This window comes from Myotis myotis, unplaced genomic scaffold (assembly GCF_014108235.1).
Source record: "Myotis myotis isolate mMyoMyo1 unplaced genomic scaffold, mMyoMyo1.p scaffold_m19_p_9, whole genome shotgun sequence".
NCBI lineage: Eukaryota > Metazoa > Chordata > Mammalia > Chiroptera > Vespertilionidae > Myotis > Myotis myotis.
This window is the reverse complement of record NW_023416401.1, coordinates 45,489,418-45,502,601: the sequence shown is the minus strand read 5'-3', so window position 1 is coordinate 45,502,601 and position 13,184 is coordinate 45,489,418. Positions and strand designations below refer to the sequence as shown.

At 44.0% G+C, this 13,184-nt stretch overlaps 1 protein-coding gene across 1 annotated transcript in view; it reads right to left on the bottom strand.

The window, feature by feature from the left end:
* RTTN (rotatin) overlaps positions 1-2,551 on the bottom strand; it is a 117,433-nt gene extending 114,882 nt beyond the window's left edge. The window contains exons 1-3 of the mRNA XM_036322501.1: positions 2,309-2,551; positions 1,771-1,958; positions 561-738 (exon numbers count right to left, since the gene is read on the bottom strand). Coding sequence (XP_036178394.1) covers positions 561-738; positions 1,771-1,958; positions 2,309-2,339 — 397 coding nt within the window. The 5' untranslated portion in view covers positions 2,340-2,551. The remainder of the gene's footprint in view (positions 1-560; positions 739-1,770; positions 1,959-2,308) is intronic.
* Between the last annotated feature and the right edge of the window lie 10,633 nt (positions 2,552-13,184).

The window sequence follows — 13,184 nt, the reverse complement described above, 5'->3', positions numbered from 1 at the left end:
GTGTAAAACACTGAGGAAAATCTCTAGCTCATGATAACGAGTGCTCAAAAAAAATTCTGTTATTGTTAAAGAAATGTGTCAAACTGGTCTTGCAAAAAGAAAATCTTTTAGGCCCCTTCCCCCAAAAAGCAATAAATACAGCCCAGCCGGTGTGGCTTGGTAGTTGAGCATGGACTCATGAACCAGGTCACAGTTCAATTCTGATCAGGGCACAAATCGGGTTTCAGGCTCAGGCTCAATCCCCAGTAGGAGGCAGGGCAGGAGGCAGTGAATAGATTATTTTCTCTCATCATTGATGTTTCTCTCTCTCCCTCTCCCTTCCTCTCTCTGAAATCAATAAAAACATATTTTAAAAAACACAATAAATACAAATGTATCCTCCTCTGAGTGACAGTAGAGGAGAGAAAAAAGGTCAAGCTCATGTAAGTTAACACAAGAAAAATAAGTTGGAGGGGGATTTTTTTTTTTTTTAATCTAAGGTCCCTTTCCTTAGAATTAAACACTAGTACCAATATATTTATAGTTTAACCGAATGCATCAGAATGATTCCAAAGAGTTACCAATCTGATCGGTCTGGTAAGATGCAGAGCACAGTGCAGGGACTTCTGAAGGAAGAATAAAAAGTCCATCCAGAATGCCATCGATTTCAGCCTGTAGATTCGGTTCCACGTTAGCACGAAGTTTAGATAAGAATTCGACTGCACCAAGATCAACCAAATGCTGGACTGCTGGGGAGTACTGAAAGCATGAGAAGAGTGTCTTGTGAACAACAGTATATGTCAAAGTCTCTAGACTTCACCTTCCAGCACTTTGGGTATACCAGATGCTCCTTTTTTAAAAACTAAATCTTGCACTGAAATACCCAAAAGTAAAGAACTTCGATGAATAGGACATAGGTGTACAGAGACATAAAACACTTAATAACACCTACGAGAGAAAAACCCAGACACTGAACACTTTAATTCCTACTTATTATTTCTGTCCACTGACATTCACCCTATCTCTCCTACCTCCAAAGGATGCAAAGTAGTAAGAATCACCCTCGCCCTAGCCAGTTTGGCTCTGTGGGTAGAGTGTTGGCCTGTGGACTGAAGGGTCCTGGGTTCGATTCCAGTCAAGGGCACATGCCCAGGTTCGGGGTCATCCCCAGTGTGGGGCGGCAGGAGGCAGCCAATCAATGATTCCCTCTCTTCATGATGTTTCTCTCTCCCTCTCCCTTCCTCTCTGAAATCAATAAAAACACACATTTAAAAAAATCACCCAAGACTGCACAGCGATTGACAGTTTTGAACGGTTAAACTTGCAATTTGACATCTGACTCTGGCAACTAACTATTCTCAAGATACGCTGAGGAACATAGATCTGAAAAACAAACATAGGAAAGGAATTTAACACCCTTGTGAGATTAATCGTGGTCTGTAACATTATCTCTAAACGAGTCCTTTGTCATAGGGACCCAATTTTTAACATGCAAATAACAGAACACAAGGAAAAACAGAATGACAGCTATTAACCTCCCCCGATGATTCCAAAACCCAGAATCCACCAGAACTCAGAAGATCGGTGTCACTTCAGAGCACAGTGGCCACAAGGTGAGATTTAACATCACAAATCAAAGAAAAAGAAGACGTGGCCATATAACCAAATGAGTGAAAATGCACCGCCCCCGGTTGTTTTTCAAAAACCTTTTACATGAACTTTCCAACAAATGCTCCAGTGCAACGACTAAAACACTCGCTCCTCCGATTCCTTGTGTCAAGATGCTCGTACCTTCACCAGCCGGTTCAGAAGGCTGAGCACCTCTGCTTTCATGGGGACGGACGGGAAGTTGAACCACTGCAGCAGGTGCACGAACAGCAGCCGGTCCTGGGCCAGGTCGGCGGCGCCGACCAGGTTGAGCTCCACCTTGCAGAGCACGGTCCGCAGGGCGCGCTCGCGGATCTCCGCCAGCTGGTGACCTGCCGGGGACACGCCGCTCGCAGCCGGTCCACTCCCCCCAGCCCCCAGCCGCCCACCCGCAACCTGCCCCGACTCCGTGGTTACGCAGGACCGGGGGCGAGGGGAAGGGGGGCGCAGGGTCAGAGCGCGGGGTCGGCGGGGTCAGGAGGACAGAAAGAAACCAATGCTTCCACCAGCTGGGCCGCTGGTGCTCTCGGGCCACGCACTGCGGCGTTGACACCAAGTCCGACAGGGGTCCCCGGGGACTGCTCTAGCCAAGCCGGGACCAGAAAGGAAACGTGACACGGCCATTCTCAGCCAGTGGCAATGACAGGAGGACGAATCCAGCGAGGGCGGCTCTGACTGTTACCGAGTTTCCTGATGAGCCCCGTCAAAACCATCGCGTCCCGCTCCACCAGCCGCCGCCGGAGAATTAAACCGCCGCGCCACAGCGTCCGGTCACGATGACTGTCCCCCCGGAAACTCGGGCCGTGGGACAGCGGGTTCCGCTACTCCGGGGCGAACCACCCGACCAGTGAGAGCCATTCCGCGAGCTGCTCCCGGCCCTGCGTCCCAAGAGGAGCTTGCGGGTTTTTCTTTAATGACTACCACGCAGTTTACAGACAGCCGTCTCGCAGGTAGGGACCGGAAAGAATGAGGAGGCAAGCAGAGGTGGAACCGGCTTTGGCCGCTGGGCACGTCGGGACTTGTAGTTCTAGGCCCAGTCGTGCTCCGGTCCAGGAATTCCGGGCCTGCCACCGCGCCCGCCTGCCTGGGTTCCCGCGTCTGGGCGCGGGCTCCTGGCAGAACCCCAGCCCAGCCATGCACCCTCGCTCTGCGGGGATTCGCTTATGACCCTGCCAATCTGGGTTCTCGGGGCCCAGAACTTTACAGTTTAGAATGCAGAGTTTTGTTTTGTTTTGATTCCCTTACTCCGCGTTACTAAGTAACTTACCTTTTTTTAACTATGTAATGTTCCTCCAAAGTCAAGCAGTGTGTCGGATAAGTTTATTAAAAACAAGCAAGTCACAAGAGGGGAGAAATGGGGACAAGGAGATAAGAGAGCAGAAAAAGGGAGCTGCAGGCAGAAGTAAAATTGGGCAAAGGGGGGCCGAGTAAAGGTTTGGATTCGTATTTGAATGCACCAAAGTTGACCTTTGCACTGACAGACGTGAACAAAGAGGGGAAACATTCTAAGCAATGGGAAAGCAAGGACAAAATTGAATTTGTAAAATGGTTTGCATTTTAGAGAACATTTTATCTCACTGACCTTTTCGGTTTCCTGGGAAAGGGATGTCTAGGCAGCTATTCCCATTCCTATTTTGCAAAAAAAAAAAGGTGGGGAGGAGGGGGGAGTGGAGGCGGTTTAAAATCAAAGAAGTGCCTCAGCCAAGGTCGCATCAAATAGTAAGTGGGGAATTAAGCATCTGACCTTAATTTTCTTTGTAATAAATATTCTTAGGGCCTTGCTTCCTTTGCATGTGTAGAGAGTGACCTTTGAACAAATCGCGAAAGATAAGTAGGAGTTTATTTGCCAGGCAAAGGAATGGAGTAAAGGGATTCCCGCCAGAGAAAACACTACATGCAAAAAGGCAAGGATTCAGAGGCAGTCTGTCAAAAGAAGGGGAATGAGAAATTATAGGTGAGGAAATTAACTCTGCGGGGAGGAGAGGGAGGGGGAGGGGGCTGCTAGCCTGTTGGTTATTCTTGAGTTGCTCCCCACTCCCCCTCCCCCCTCAGCCAACCTCTGCAGTAAGTAATCTGTACCCTCCAGCCTTCCAGGCCCTTGGCTCCGGTTGCTGTGGAAATCAGAGAGTGGGAGGAAAGAGAGGTGTGGATATTTAATTGAGACCCCACTAGCCCATACCTAAGCCTGCCTGGCCAAGATTGTAACAGTGGCTGCCTTCTTCCACCCTAGGTGACAGCTCCTGGTGGACAGGGGGCCAAATGGACCAAAAGTAGAAATCGTGGAGGCAGCTCCACCAGCTGAGAGGTTTCCGTAGTTACCCAGGCATCGAGGTTTTAGATATGGATTTGAGGTGTCAAGGTCTACACGTGACAGGATAGAGGAATAATGGAAATAACTTTTCATTAATCTTTCTAAGATGAACAATCTTCAATGATAAAATACTGGGGCCCTGGCCCGTGTTGCTCAGTTAGTTGAAGCGTCATCCCATGTACCAATAGGTGGCAGGTTCGATTCCAGTCAGGGCACATATTCAGGTTTTGAGTTCAGTCCCTGGTCAGGGTGTCCAAGGTGCATGTGGAAGGCAACCAATGGATGTTTCTCTCTGGTTCCTCAGGGCAGGCAAGCATTCAGTGTGTCTTCCAGGAAAGTCGCCTGGACACCAGCCTGTTTCATTTAAAAATAAAGATCAGGACTTATTAATAATTCTGACCTCTAACCAGGAAAAATGGTTAGGACCTGATGTTTCATGCCACACTTAGGGATTTTCCTAATCATACCCATAACTTTGTCCTATAAATTTACATAATATTTAATTTTTAGGGGACTGTCGAATTCTAACTTATCTTCCCAATGCCAAAATAGAAAGCTAATAAATATTTCATAGCATTTAAAAGTGGGAGGATTGAAACAAGGTATATTCATGTTCCATTTCCAATAGCAGAGCAACATGGATTTGAACTCTGCTTTCTCTGCACAGTTTAATAAATAGGGGTCTTAATTACAGATGCAGGGAAGCAGAAAAGAATGTCTACCACCACCATCTCTGCTCAATATTGTATAGGAACTTTTATTCAGAGTAACTAGGCAAGAAAAAAGAAATAAAAGGCATCCAGGTTAAAAAGGAAGAGTAAAGCTATTTCTATTTGCAGCTGAGATGACCTTATATATAGAAAATCCTAAGGAATCCACAAAGAAATTATTAGAGCAAAGAAAAGACTTTAGCAAGGTTGCAAAATACAAAGTCAATATACAAAATCAGTTCTATTTCTATACACTAGCAATGAACAATCCAAAAATTAAGAAAAATAATTTCATTTATAATAACTTCCTAAAGAATAAAATACGTAGGAGTAAATTTAACACAACAGATTTAATACTTCTGCACCGAAAACTAAAAATATTATTGAACAGAATTAAAGACCTAAATAAATCCGTCCTGCCGGAAGCCAGTTCCAGCATGTCAGCAAGGGCTGAATCATCTGGAGCGGCTGAAGGGCATTTCCCCAAACCTGAAAAGGGATGATTGCTTGCTGCCAGACAGCTCAGGGCATCTTCATCTACTTGTTATTGCCTCCTACTGGCCAAACACCTGAACAGCCGGAGGCATTTCCTCAAATCTGACAATGGATTCTGTACCTCACCTTTGAAGTGTATGTCTCCACCTTGCCTTAGGACAATTTGTGTTAATAAATAGCAAGGGGTCCTGAGCCGAGGAGATCTTAGTTTCTTTAGCTAGGCACCTCTGACTCCCTATAATGCCTTTCAAAATTATGCTTCGTCTCTGGACTCTTTATTAAGTTACACACAGCCCTTCTCCAGATTGCTGAACCCTCCTAGATGCTGGAACAAGAGCCCCCGCACCATCCTGTGTCTGGATTTGAGGATTTAGTATTATTAAGATGGCAATACTCCCAAACTGAATTACAGATTCAACATAATCCCTTTCAGCTGCCTTTCTAGGAGACATCGACAAGCTTATCCATCTGGGAATAATATAAACATTATTGGCTTATATTCATATGGAGACTGTCCAAAACAATCTTGAAAACAACGTTGAAAGATTTACACTTCCCAATTTCAAAACCTATTACAAAGCTTCAATATTCAAAACTGTCTGATACTGTAATAAGGGCAGACATATATATCAATGGAACAGAATTGAAAGTCCAGAAATAGTCACTGATATTTATGGCCAATTAATTATCAACCAGTGTACCAAGACAATTCAATGAGAAAAGAACAGTCTTTTCAACAAATGGGACAACTGGATAGTCATATGCAAAAGAATGAATGTGGATCCATACCTCACACCATATTAAAAAAAAAAAAAACACACACACCTCAAAATGGATCAAAGACATAAATGGAAGAGTTATAACTGTAAAACTCTCAGAATAGAACATAGGCCTGACTCTTCATAAGCATGAATTAAGGAATGGTTTCTTACCATAGACATGAAAGCATAGCCCCCCCCCCCCAAAAAAAAAAAAGATAAATTAGCCCTAGCTGGTTTGGCTCAGTGGATAGAGTCCTGGGGGGCAGGGGGGGGGGCATGCAGGAGGCAACCAATCAACGTGTTTCTCTCACATCGATGTTTCTTTCTCTGTCTCTCCTCCTCCCTTCCACTCTCTCTAAAAATCAATGGGAAAAATATCTTGAGATGAGGGTTAACAACAACAAAAAGATAAATTGTACATCATATAAATTGATTACTTTTGTGCTTCTAAGGACATTCTTTTTTTTAATTTATTTATTGATTAAGGTATTACATATGTGTCCTTATCCCCCCATTGCTCCCTCACCCCCCACACACACACACTCATGCCCTCACCCCCCCTGGTATCTGTGTCCATTGGTTAAGCTTATATGCATGCATTCAAGTCCTTTGGTTGATCTCTCCCCCTTACCCCCATCCTCCCCTACCTTCCCTCTGAGGTTTGACAGTCTGATCGATGCTTCTCTGTATCTGGATCTGTTTTTGTTCCTCAGTTTATGTTATTCATTATATTCCATAAATGAGTGAGATCATGTGATATTTATCTTTCTCTGACTGGCTTATTTCACTTAGCATAATGCTCTCTAGTTCCATCCATGCTGTTGCAAATGTTAAGAATTCCTTCTTTGCCTTAACCGGTTTGGCTCAGTGGATAGAGCATCTGCCTGCAGACTGAAGGGTCCCAGGTTTGATTCTGGTCAAGGGCATGTACCTTGTTTGTGGGCACATCCCCAGTGAGGGTGTGTAGGAGGCAGCTGATCGATGCTTCTCTCTCATCAATGTTTCTAACTCTCTATACCTCTCCTGTTCTCTCTGTAAAAAATCAATAAAATATATTTTTTAAAAAAAATTCCTTCTTTTTTACCGCAGCATAGTATTCCATCGTCTAAGGACATTCTTAAAAAGTAAAAAGACAACCTGAGAATGGGAGAAGATATTTGTGAATTAAATACCTAATAAGTCTATTATCTAGAATATGTAAAGAACTTTTACAACTCAACAACAAGTAAATTGAATTTAAAAATGTACAAAGGATCTGAATAAGAAGATGTATAGCCAATAAACACAACAAGATTATAAACATCATTATTCATCAAGGAAATGCAAATCAAAAAAATCAGAATGAGATACCACTAGGATGACTATAATCAAAAATAGGGTAAATAACTTTGTGGAGAAAATTGGAAATCTCATACATTGCAGCACTATTTACAATAGCCAACCATGAGCCCTGTTGATGTGCCTCAGTGTTCGAGGGTCGACCTTATGACACAGGGGATAATGGTTCAATTCCTGGTCAGGGCACATGCCGAGGTTGCAGGCTTGGTCCCTGGTAGGGGATGTGAAGGAGGCAGCCTATCAATGGTTCTCTCTCATCATTGGTCTCTCTCTCTCTCTCTCTCTCTCTCTCTCCCCCCCCCCCCTTCCTCTCTGAAATCAATATATGTACACACTGAATGGCCAGATTGTTATGACCACCTGACGTTTGTAGGCAAATTATAATTTCACGCTGAAGTTGCTAGAGGGCCAGACCATTATAAATAGGGAAACAGGTTGTTTACCACGACAGTAGAAGTGATTTTTTTCTGAAGATATGGGTAAACAACACGATTTAACAGCCTTTGAACACGGGATATATATTTACACTGAGTGGCCAGATTATTATGACCACCTGACGTTTGTAGGCAAATTAGCCGTACACTGACTGCATCGTATGGGATATGGAAGCCGAAGGTCTGTTCGAACACCTTTGCTGCCTGCAGTTACTGAGATAAAACGTCTCCAATTCGCACAGGAACACAAGGATTGGACAGTCGAGCATTGGAAAAAAGTCATGTGGTCCGATGAATCACGTTTCCAGTTGCATCATGCAGATGGCAGAGTGAGAATTTGATACCTGCTGCAACATGCATAAACTTTGAAGACATTACATTAAGTAAAAGAAGCAAGTCACAAAAGGCCACGTATTGTATGATTCCATGTATCTGTGTATTAGACTGTTCAGGCTACCATAACAAAATGCCACAGGCTGGATGGATTAAACGACAGAAATTTATTTTTGCACGGTTCTATGGAGGCAAGGAGTCCAAGATCAAGGTGCTGGGAAAATTTGGTTTCTGGTGAGAGCCCTCTTCCTGGCTTGAAGAGAGCTGCCTCTCGCTGTGACCTCACAGGGCCTCTCCTCTCTGTGTGCAGGAGGGAGAGAGAAGCTCTCTGTTGCCTCTTCCTCATCCTATAGCAGTGATGGCGAACCTTTTGAGCTCGGCGTGCCAGCATTTTGAAAAACCCTAACTTAACTCTGGTGCCATGGCACATGTAGAAATTTTTTGGTAGTTGCAACCGTAGTAAAACAAAGATTTATATTTTTGATATTTATTTTATATATTTAAATGCCATTTAACAAAGAAAAATCAACCAAAAAAATGAGTGTCATAGGTTCACCATCACTGTCCTATAGGGACATCAATTCTATCTGATTGGGGCCTTGCCTTTCTAACCTCATTTATCCTTAATTACTTCCCTAAAGGAACTCCCTCCAAATAAAGTCCCATTGGGAGTTAGGGCTTCAACCTATGAATTGGGGGTTTGGGGGAGGGGCAATTCAGTCCCTCCTGCACACCCCCTACTGGGGATGTGCCCGCAACCAAGATACATGCCCTTGACCGGAATTGAACCTGGGACCTTTCAGTCCGCAGGCCGATGCTCTATCCACTGAGCCAAACCGGTTAGGGCAAAAGACAGTTTTATTAATAAAGAAATCCCACAGCCAATTGGAAAGCTGCAGATGCCACATTAAGGGCCAGGTCTTGCAAAAGATATATTCTTACAGGATGTACAGATATCTCATTTTATTTCCACCGAATTGTACACTTAAATTTTTTTTATTTTGTGTTATGTGAATTTCCCCTCAATTAAAAAAAAAATAAGTGGAACTTTTTTTTAAAAAGTCTCAGAATAATAACTTTTGGCAAGTATATGGAGAAAATTGCAACCCTTATGCACTGAAATGTAAAATGTTGCAACAGTTTTGGAAAATAGTCAACAGTTCCTCAAAAAGTTAAATGTAGAGTTACTGTATGATGCAGCAATTTCACTTCTAGGTATATACCCTTCACCCCCAAATAAAAGCATGTGTACTCACAAAAACTAGTACATGAATGTTTATAGCAGCATTAGTCATAAGAGCCAACATGTAGAGACAACCCAAGTATCCATCAATGGAGGAATAGATAAACAAAACGTGGCTCATTTATACAGGACATATTCTTTAAAAGGAATGAAATTATAGGTCCTGCCAGTTAGCTCAGTTGGTTAAAGCATCATCCCTCCGCCCTGACTGGTTTGGCTCAGTGGATGGAGCGTCGGCTTGCGGACTGGAGGGTCCCGGGTTCAATTCCGGTCAAGGGCATGTACCTTGGTTGCAGGCACATCCCCAGTGGGGGGTTTGCGGGGGCAGCTGATCAATGTTTCTCTCTCATCGATGTTTCTAACTCTCTATTCCTCTCCCTTTCTGTGAAAAATCAATAAGATTTATTTTTTTAAAAAAGCATCATCCCCCTATGCCAAGGTTTCAGGTTCAATCCCTGGTCAGGGCACATATGAGAATCAACCTATGAATGCATAATAAATGGGACAGCAAATCAATATTTCTCTCTCTCTCTCTCAAATCAATAAATTTTAAAAAAAATAATAAAAAGAATGAAATTATAGTACATGCCACAACATGGATGAGCCTGAATATATTATGATAAGTCAGGCCAGACACATAAGGACAATTACTATATGATCCCACTTGTAGTATTTGAGGACATTTGATTCTAACCTGTATGAAGAGGTTAACAGGGGTGGGCAAACTTTTTGACTCGAGGGCCACAGTGGGTTCTTAAACTGGACTCAGAAGAAGGAGCTGCGGCCGTGTTTCCCGACGTTGCCATGTTAACACTGCTGCTGGTGAAGGAGCGGAGGGGAGAGCAAGAGAACCCTCCGCTCTTTCGGCTCCGCAGGCCGGATCCGGCCCGCGGGCCATAGTTTGCCCACGGCTGGGTTAGAATCACAGAATGTAAACTTCCAAATGAATTTAGAGATTGTGGTCGTAGTTTCGTTTGTTTACTTGTTTATTTTAAACCAGTGGCCATGGGCCTCCAGAGTGTCAGTCAGTGCCTAGCTTGTTTATAATTTTTTTTATCTGTACAAGTGCACTATTTTTCTGTGGCTTTCACCAGACTGCCCAAGCATTACTAGTATATCAACCTGCAGATAAAGAAAGAGAGGGATCTCGTCCACTCTCGCCTTTGTCAGATGTGGAAACTGAGGTCAAAGTCACAGAGTTGGCTCGAGGAGATTCCGCTTCTCTTTCCCACTAAGGTATCCTGAGTTTCGCTCGACTTTCCCTGGGGGAGCCTTTCCATTTTTTAAGGGCACTGCTGGAACTAGCCGTCCTTGGAACAAAGGAAGGGATTGTGGCGCAACCCCTGACTTTGCAGGTCCTGCCTTCACGGAGTCCGGTGGGAGTCCTTTAATGAGGGAGGGAGGAGGGCAACCAGAATAGAAGCAGAGAAAGGGCACAGTGTTTGCTGACAGCGACAGGGCGGGGGAGGTGCCGACTGTAACTCTTTGGATGTCCTTTGGCCTAAATGACTCCCCTGAGATGGAGGCAGGAACTGGAACAATGGTTCCCATATCAGAGCACAATCTAGATGCAGTGCTGGGCACAGCGGTCCGGCTTCCAGGGGAGAGGATGGAGAGCGCTCTGCGGCAGGGCCTTCCCAGAACAAAAGGAGAAGGAAGAAACCTGGGTTCAGCACAGTGACCACAAAGACCAAACAGACCGCTGATAACGCGCCCAGCCAGCCGAAGAACTGTAAGCCCTCTTCTTGGCGAGAACTAGCTGTGTTAGTAATAAGATCCTTTCTCAGGAAGGCAGGTGCTTTGCAGACCATTCGTCTTAATGAACACACATCAGTAGGTTTGGCTGAAAACCTCACAACACCGAAGAACAGAATACTGAAATCCAATAATGAAGGTGCCAGAGTGGTCCAGTAAGTGACGGCTGGATGCCCAGAAATGGTGCCCTTTTCCAATAAGTCTCAGAAATGTGCCAAATGGCACAATGCTCAAAAGAAGTGTTAGTTAAATGAGTAGATTAGAATTATCATCTAATTATATTGTGGGACATATTTTCTCCAGCACCAAGCGGTAGTCAGCGAGAGCCAATTCCAATGGGAGCAGTGTCCTTCCTGGGACGAGAAGGGGTGAGCTCAGCACCGCTGCGTGTGCAGCGGCTCTCGGGCATCAGCTCACCGGACTGGCATGGTGAGGGACACGGTGACGGATGCGGAAGATCCCAGCAACAAGTCACTTTCCGGTCTGCGACTATGAATCTGCCTCTTTCAGCCGATGTGGACAGCAACTACAAGGGATGTGGGCTTGCTTTTTTGGATCCACAAAATGAACAGTGAGGAGGTCTGAGGCATATTAGTGAGACTGTCCTGACAATGACCTGTATGCTGCTGCCAGAATTTGAATTATTTACTCTGTGAAGAGTAAACATTATTTTCCTGTGATGTCAAATGTACAGGGTTCTGTTTATATATTTTAAGAAACCATATATACTGATTACCTCAGGATATTCTACAATAATATTTAACATGAATATATTTTAATGGGGAATAAAAAAGAAACTAAAACTCATTATGGCAAAAAAAATTAAAACCAATATGTAGTACGTAGATACAATTTGTATCAAAACATCATATAGATAATTGTTACATGAGCTGCTTAGCATTAGAAATTGCAAAAATATCTTATGTGAGTAACTGGTGTCCATTTGACAGCAAATGAAGCAATTTTATTTTTAGCATCATAAGAATAAACATGCACCCTGGCTGGTATGGCTCAATTGGTTGAGTGTTGGCCCACGCATGAGGTCACCAGTTCAATTCTAGGTCAGGGCACATGCCCAGATTTCAGGCCTGATTCCACTAGGGGGCGTGCAAGGAGCAGCTGATCCATGTTTCATTGATGTCTCTCTCCTCTCTCCACCCTTCTCCTCTCTAAAAATCAATAAAAACATTTCTTTAAAAGTGTACTGAATAATGTATAAGTTCCTTTGTAGCCACCTCTACAGTGTACTCAGTGTCACTTTACACTGAGGACCCGAAATCCTATTTCCCAATCACAGTCACAGAATTCTGTGGCTATTTTCAGACAATCTTTTCAGGGCATGTAGTCACCTTTCTTCACACAGAGTAATAGGCAATGAACAAGTGTTGTTCCCAATGGAAAAGCGGTCTCTCAAGACAGTGTTGAATTCAATGGCTATTAAGTAGCTGAGGAAGGATAAAGATCTTCCTTGTTAAGGTCTTGTTTTACCAAACTAGGTTTTCCACTTAGAAGTATTGATCAGTTCCGCAGGAAATCCTGGTGTGCTAGGGGGCTTATTTTATTGCAAAAAAAGGACATGCTTCCCTTGGAAACTGTTAGCCTTTTTCCCAAGCCAGCTAAATTGGGTAACACTTGGGAAAAATAAAAACATGGAGCAACCAGGTTTTGCATTGTGGGGGAGAAACACACTTTGCTGTACCCCCAAAGTTCTTCTGGCTGGTCTAATAATCAAATAGACCTGGACAGATTAGCAAATAGCCAAATTTAATACATACATACATACATACATGCATACATACATACATACGGAACCTCGCATACTAGTACATGGGAGAGCCACAGACCCCAAAAGCACCAGAGGTTCAGCGACAGAAAAAGAACAGGGGACATAAGACATCCTGAGCTGGGGGTGAGGTGAGGTGCCTTGGGGGCTTCTAAGAGTCACTGCAGGATGGTGAGACAAGCAGATGCTTAGTGAATATGAGTCTGACCTGTCCCATAGACAGGTCAAAAGAGGTTATCTCTGACAATCACTTATCATGGCCAAGGCCCCTATTTCAAGTTCTTCTAGACAGTTAAGGGAGGAGCGGAAGTTTCTTTTGAGCCTGAGACTAACTTGCCTTTAGCTCCAAACAATCTTCTCACCACAGAGGCACATCTTGGGGTGACTGGCTCTAA